The 6,571-nt window shown below is 65.3% G+C and overlaps 2 protein-coding genes across 2 annotated transcripts; both read right to left on the bottom strand.

Moving 5' to 3' along the window:
- Positions 1-619: 619 nt before the first annotated feature.
- Positions 620-2,791, bottom strand: LOC134152198 (retinol dehydrogenase 16-like). The gene is made up of 4 exons (XM_062597365.1): positions 1,997-2,791; positions 1,659-1,917; positions 1,340-1,503; positions 620-1,193 (listed from the first exon to the last, which is right to left on the bottom strand). Exons 1-4 carry the CDS (start codon positions 2,307-2,309, stop codon positions 973-975), a joined length of 957 nt encoding a protein of 318 aa, XP_062453349.1. The 5' UTR covers positions 2,310-2,791; the 3' UTR covers positions 620-972.
- A 686-nt stretch (positions 2,792-3,477) lies between these two features.
- On the bottom strand, positions 3,478-6,290 carry LOC134152214 (17-beta-hydroxysteroid dehydrogenase type 6-like). The gene is made up of 5 exons (XM_062597376.1): positions 5,882-6,290; positions 4,574-4,896; positions 4,236-4,494; positions 3,999-4,162; positions 3,478-3,838 (listed from the first exon to the last, which is right to left on the bottom strand). The coding sequence occupies exons 2-5, from the start codon at positions 4,884-4,886 to the stop codon at positions 3,621-3,623; spliced, it is 954 nt and encodes a 317-aa protein (XP_062453360.1). The 5' UTR covers positions 4,887-4,896; positions 5,882-6,290; the 3' UTR covers positions 3,478-3,620.
- Between the last annotated feature and the right edge of the window lie 281 nt (positions 6,291-6,571).

The following is a 6,571-nucleotide window of genomic DNA, read 5'->3' as shown; positions in this document are numbered from 1 at the left end:
GGGGGATCCCAGCCCTGCTGGACCTCAGCTTTACGGAGCGGCTGCGGGCAGGGGCGGAGGGGCGCTCACCAGTGCCTGGAGTGGGCAGGAAGAGGCCGATGGTGCTGGGGAGCCAGGCAGGCGCGTAGCTGGGCAGCAGGCAGAGCAGCTTGGCGTCTCAGCTGGCCGAGCTGCAGGGGAAGCAGGCGAGCGGCACGTCCTCGATGCCCTCGGTGACCCGCGAGAGCTGGGGGCCGCTCAGCCGCCGCAGCAGGTCTGCGGGAGGAGAGGTGCCCGGCGCGGCGGAGGAGGTGCTCGCGCCTGCAGGTACTGCTGGTGAACAACCCGCCACACGGCTGGGCCAGCCGCGGGGCACGGCTGGGCCTGGGGCAGCGCGGGAGAGGCCGCGCGTCGGTTCCCGGAGGCCCCGTGCCGCAGCTCCGTCGGGGATGCCAGCACAGAGCTTGCTTCCGCGGGAGAGGCCGAATGGGCTCCGTATGTTTTCCAAGGCATATGTACTGAAATGCAAGGCCCTGAGATTTGCTTGGGATGTCCTGGGGGAGCTGGGTGCTGAGACTGCTGACACCTTGGCAGCTGCTGCCCAGCTGCCACATGCCGAGGAGCAAGGCCACTGACACTGTGCATGTCTTGCTTTTATTCACATGTTAAACCCCAACACCCAGTGAACGGGCCAGAAAAGAGTCACTGAGGCAAAAGCAACCACAATCCCCCATTAATGTGCATCAGGGTTCACTGCTCCTGACACCGTCCGTCCCAGGCTCTCCCGCAGCAGCTGCCGGTGTGCCTGGGCAAGGCTGGAAACGGAGTCCCGCCGGGCCAGGACTCAGAGCGACCGATTCGGACGGGTTCACTGGCAGGTGACAGCTTGTTGTCATGAGATGTGCATCGAATAACTGGAAATTCAGGTGCTTCTACAGAGACACTGGGCCCCTGCCAATGTGCCTGGCCCAGGATGCTCCTGCCAGCAGATGCCTATGGAGTTCTCGGGGCGGGTTTGGGGTAGGACCAGGTGAGCACGGCGTCTGCCCAGGCCGACGGCAGGTAGCTGAGGGGCAGGTATAGCAGCTTGGCATCCCAGCCCACCGAGTAGCGGGTGCGAGGATGCTGGCTGGTCAGCGCGTGCTCCATGCAGTCCGTGACCAAGGACAGGTTGGAGCTGCACATACTCTGCAGCTCCTGGACTAGCTTTAAAGCTGCGGAGGCAAACAGAGACAGTCAGGCCAGCCGAGTCTCACCTTCCTTGTGCCAAACTCAGCCAAGAAGGGCGGCTGGCTGCAGGGTCTTGCTACAGCTGCAGGAAAGGAGCAGCATCGCTTTAGCTTTTGGGTGGTGTACTCACAACTCTTGAAGTAAGCCTCTCCATAACTTGCTCTGGTTTCCTCCGAGAGCTTCTCCCAGACATGTTGGAAATTATTGTGAAGGATCTGAGCGCTGGTCATAGCTGTGCTGAAGTAGCCCGGTTCAATGATGCAGACCTTCACCCCGAAGTGGCGCATCTCCAGTCTGGAAAGGAGCGGGAGCCGTGCGGGAAGCAGGAGCCACGCTCGTGGGCATCCTTCCCATGGATGCCAGCATTGCTGCAGGAAGTGGCCATGCCGCAGCACGCAAGCCAGTTTTTCATGGGACATAGGCGCATGGGTCTGATGAGCAGGACTTACCGCAGGCTGTCGGAGAAGGCCTCCACGCCGTACTTGGAGGGGCAGTAGCCACCGCCAAAGAAGGCGAGCCGGCCCATGACACTGGCCACATTGACCACGCGGCCCCGGGCGCGCCGCACCAGGGGCAGGAAGCTCAGCGTCACCTCCACCAGCCCCACCAGGTTGACGTTCAGCACCCGCACAAAGTCCTCCTTGCGCAGCCACTCGTTGGGGGCGGTGGGGATGCCGATGCCCGCGTTGTTCACCAGCCCCCAGAGCCCTGCGGGGAGCACGGGGTGAGCGCGGGGCCGCTTGCCCCCAGCCAAGCGCGGCCTGGGTGCGCGGAGCTGCAGCCCTACCTCTGTCGCCGACGCGTTCCTCGACCCAGGCGACGGCGGCGGCGATGCTCTCGCTGGAGGTGACGTCCAGGATGATGGTCTGCAGCCGGGACGAGGCGGCCGCCCGCAGCCGCACAGCCCCCGCCTCCGTCAGGCACGCCGCCAGCACCCGCAGCCCCCGGGCGTCCAGCTGCCGCGCCAGCAGGTTCCCGAAGCCCGAGTCGCAGCCCGTGATCAGCACGTACTTCTCGGCCAGGTTGGGCACCCGCTGCCGCTCCCGGTGCCACCGGTGCAGCAGGTACAGCCCCACCAGCACTGCCAGGTACAGCCACATCCCTGCAGGGCTGGGGGCCAGGGCAAGGCGAGGGGAGCTCTGCACACGTCCGGCAGCGAGGCAAGCGCAAGGGAGGTTACCAGTGCAACTGGGCACAGTGTCGGCTCTGCCAGCGACCTTGTGACTCCCCAGTCCGGCACTGGTTAATGATTACTCTTGCAGCGAGGCTGCAGCGCAGGGAGCTGCGCAGCAGCAGCCATGCCACCGCAGGCACAGGACCAGCGGGTGCGGGAACGGTGGGCACGGGAACAACAAGTGTGGGAATGGTGGCAGCAAGCGTGGGAACGGCAGGCACGGGAACAGCAAGCACGGGAACGGCAGCGGCAAGCGCAGGATTGGCACGCACAGAAGCCCGAGCAGGGCTGTGCTGGCAGCAGCCCCGGCCGCGACGGGCTCCAGCCCTGCCTGCAGAAGCGGCTGCCGGAGGGGGCCGGTTTGGGGAGCGTCCCGCAGTGTTTAACACAGCGCAGCGCTGCGTCTCCTAACGCTGTTTCCTTCTGCTTGCGTCACTGACGCAAAGCATTTAGCCGCTTTGGCCGATGGGGCGAGCCCACGCGCAGGGAAGAGCCCGGGGGCAGCGGGAAGCCGCACTGATCCACGGGAACATGGACACGCATCCGGGCGCATGTGCAGGAGAGAAGTAGACACAAACCCCCTGTTGCAACACCCCGTACCTTGCCCTTCTCCTCTGCTAGTGCTTTTGGCAAAGGAGTCGGTGTCTCCACCGCTTGCTGGCACGGCCAGGCGTGCTGCAGGCTGGCCTAGGGGTCGTGTTGGGAGACGTCCCTCGACTCCAAAATGATTCCAGTCCTACCCACCCCTCTGTGCTGGCACCTGTGGTTCGGGGGTGCAGCTCCTCCAGAGCCATGTCACCCCAAAACCAGAGGGAGCATCCCTTGGGGGCAATGGGGCAATTTTCCCATCCGCCACTCTCTTTCGGGGCAGAGAAGGAGCTTTGGTTCCCCCTGGCCAACACCAGCAGCCCCCCAGTGTGACTGCTTGGTTTTCTCTGCCCTGCAACATTTTATTTATCACACTGTCTCATGGATTGTCCTTGTCCCCCTGCTCCCTGGCTAGCCCTGCACGTGGGGTTTTGTTCCTTTGCAAAGCACAGAGACTCTCAGAGGCGAGGGAGTGACAGAGGCCACCCGACACCCGCTTGGAAGTGGCATTGCTTTTAATGAGGCGGCTGCCAGCACCGAGCTGCCCGCGCGGCGTGCTGCGGCGCGGGGCTGGCGGGCTGCGGCCCGTCCCTGGCAGCCTGATGGTGGCTGCAAGTGTCACGTCGGCATCCTTGCTCCATGCGGCTCCCTAGACGCTGCCGGCCGGCTTGATGCTGTTGGAGATGAGCAAGCGGTCGGCCCAGGAGGTGGGCAGGTAGGACAGTGGGATGTAGTGGAGCTTGACGTCCAGGCCACAGCTGTAGCGAGTGCGCGGGTGCTCAGCCGTCAGCGCGTGCTCCATGGCAGAGGTGACCAGGGAAAGGTTGGAGTTGGCCGTGGAAAGGAGCTGCAGAAATTCATTGTTGTCTGTGGGGAGAAAGTGCAAAGTGACTGGCCCAGCCAGGCACCACCTCGACTGGTGGAGTTTGGCCTGAACAAAATGAGGGACGTGGCGCTTGCTTTGCCCCTCTGCATCAGAGTTGCAGGAGCTGCTGGGGCTCTGCCAGCTCCTATGCGCAGTACTCACAGGCGGAGAAGTAGCTTTGCCCGTAGGCCTGCCGCACCTCGTCGGAGCAGCGGCTCCAGGCATGCACAACGCTATCCCGCGCCGCCTCTGAGTCCACGATGGGCGTGCGGAAGCAGCCGGGCTCGATGATGGACACCCGCACCCCGAAGTCACGGAGCTCGCGCCTGGGGTGAGGGGCAGGCTCAGCGCAGCCAGGGACAACGTGGGGAAGGGGACGGCGTGGGGAAGGGCACTTACCGCAGGCTGTCGGAGAAGGCCTCCACGCCGTACTTGGAGGGGCAGTAGCCACCGCCAAAGAACACGATTCGGCCGGCCGCGCTGGACACGTTGACCACGCGGCCCCGGGCGCGCCGCACCAAGGGCAGGAAGCTCAGCGTCACCTCCACCAGCCCCACCAGGTTGACGTTCAGCACCCGCACAAAGTCCTCCTTGCGCAGCCACTCGTTGGGGGCGGCAGGGATGGCGATGCCCGCGTTGTTCACCAGCCCCCAGAGCCCTGCGGGGAGCACGGGGTGAGCGCGGGGCCGCTTGCCCCCAGCCAAGCGCGGCCTGGGTGCGCGGAGCTGCAGCCCTACCTCTGTCACCGACACGTTCCTCGACCCAGGCGACGGCGGCGGCGATGCTCTCGCTGGAGGTGACGTCCAGGATGATGGTCTGCAGCCGGGACGAGGCGGCCGCCCGCAGCCGCACAGCCCCCGCCTCCGTCAGGCACGCCGCCAGCACCCGCAGCCCCCGGGCGTCCAGCTGCCGCGCCAGCAGGTTCCCGAAGCCCGAGTCGCAGCCCGTGATCAGCACGTACTTCTCGGCCAGGTTGGGCACCCGCTGCCGCTCCCGGTGCCACCGGTGCAGCAGGTACAGCCCCACCAGCACTGCCAGGTACAGCCACATCCCTGCAGGGCTGGGGGCACACGGGAGGTGATGGGGCTGGCTGAGCACCCAGCGGGAGGCATGCACCTGCCCTGCTCCCCGTCTTAGCCCCCCACTGTTGTCCGAGTCCCCCAGGTGGCCGCACACCCCAGGTGGCCGCACACCCCACATCCTGCCCCACGGTCCTGCTCCAACCCCCCATGTACCTTGCTGCAGGGCCACATCCCAGCCCCCTTCCCGGCCCCTCCATGGCCTCCTTGGCATGACTCAGTCCTATGGGCCCAGTAGCACCTTGTAGTGCTTTAGTGGGCCATCACGTGTCCCAAAGCAGGCTGAAAGCCATGAGGCTGGCATGATGCCAGCAGCTGTCCCACATGCGGTGCCTTTTCTAGGGAGTGGTGCATCCTCACCAGCAGCTTCCATGCGCACCCCCGGCCCAGCCGCCAGCACCAGGCGCTGCAGGATCACGTCTTGCCCAGGCAGAGCCGGGACGGGTGCAAACCTGCCCTTGCAGCATCTACCCGCAATGTGCCCCAGGCATGGCGCAGCGGCACCCGGGCTGCACCGTTGGCCCCTGCCCACCGGCAGGGCAACAGAGGCACTGGGTGAGCGCGACGATGCCCCAAGGTCCTCCCAGCCGTAGGGCAGCTCGCGGAGTTCCTGTGCCCAGGTCCACCCCAGTGCCAAGGTCTCCACACACAGGTCTGCCCCAGTGCTCATAATTCCCGTGCCTGGGTCCACCCTGGTGCTGATGGTTCCCACGCCTGGGTCTGCCCCGGTGCCAAGGTTCCCATGCCCAGGTCCACCCTGGTGCTGAGGGTCCCCATGCTCAGGTCTGCCCTGGTGCTGGGGTTCCCACTCTCGGCTGCACCCCAGTGCCAGGGCTCCCATGCCTGGGTCCACTCTAGCTGTGCTGCTCGGGGCGCCCAGGGCAGGAGCCCAGCTGCAGCTCACCCCAGTGCTGCAGCACTGAGCCCAGCACCTGGTTATGCCCCTTATGGCCAGGGGTGACCTACCAGCAGACGAGGTTTCTAATCGCTTAGGCTCTTCTCACCCAGCGCACGTGCTCACCACCTGTGGGAATTGGATCAGCGGGACCCCAAGGTGCGAGAGGAGCCGGTGCTGCTCGGACAGACTGGGAAACCTGTCTGAGCCGATGCCTCCTGGCTCCAGAGAAATAAGTTCCCGCAGAGGAGGGCTGAGAGCCCAAAGGGCGTTTGCTGTCCACAGGTCAGTGCAGTCCTGCTGTGCCAAACTCCACCCTGCTCCTCTCCCCTTGCAACAGCAGCTGCTGGCTGAGCAGTCTCTATCCAGCGAATCTGGGGCAGGTGCGATGCCAGGCCAACCTCCCGCTCGCTGATGCCTTGGCCAGGCTGCGCCCGTCCGGGGTTTCTGCCGCAGCCGACCCCGCCAGCTGCGCTGCAACTCGCTCGCCTCAGTTCAGGAATGTCGCTGCTGCGCAGGCGCCCGTCCCAGCCCAAGGCCAGTCCCGTAGGATGGAGCTGGCACGACCATGCCAGAACAGGACAGGGGAGGTGCCAGCACTGAACAGCTTTTCACCCACTGCGCGAGAGAGCAGTGTTTGGCTCCACCGTTCACCCTTGACCCCCCAGATAAGCTGCACTCGCTGGGCACGCAAGGCAAACACTGCTGTGCCCATCGCCCACAGAGACACCCAACTCCAGAAATGGAAAGAGCGGCCGCCC

This window comes from Rhea pennata, chromosome 29, assembly GCF_028389875.1.
Source record: "Rhea pennata isolate bPtePen1 chromosome 29, bPtePen1.pri, whole genome shotgun sequence".
Taxonomy (NCBI): Eukaryota; Metazoa; Chordata; class Aves; order Rheiformes; family Rheidae; genus Rhea; species Rhea pennata.
The sequence above is the reverse complement of the archived record's forward strand: the minus strand, read 5'-3'. Positions and strand labels throughout refer to the sequence as shown.

Coding starts and splice junctions, on each gene's coding strand:
- LOC134152198 (XM_062597365.1), bottom strand. CDS start 2,309: ATGTGGCTGTACCTGGCAGTGCTGGTGGGGCTGTACCTGCTGCACCGG. Junction 1,504..1,658: donor GCCTTCTCCGACAGCCTGCG/GTAAGTCCTGCT, acceptor GCTCCTTTCCAG/ACTGGAGATGCGCCACTTCG. Junction 1,194..1,339: donor AGAGGCTTACTTCAAGAGTT/GTGAGTACACCA, acceptor TTGCCTCCGCAG/CTTTAAAGCTAGTCCAGGAG.
- LOC134152214 (XM_062597376.1), bottom strand. CDS start 4,886: ATGTGGCTGTACCTGGCAGTGCTGGTGGGGCTGTACCTGCTGCACCGG. Junction 4,495..4,573: donor GGAACGTGTCGGTGACAGAG/GTAGGGCTGCAG, acceptor TGCTCCCCGCAG/GGCTCTGGGGGCTGGTGAAC. Junction 4,163..4,235: donor GCCTTCTCCGACAGCCTGCG/GTAAGTGCCCTT, acceptor CCCTCACCCCAG/GCGCGAGCTCCGTGACTTCG.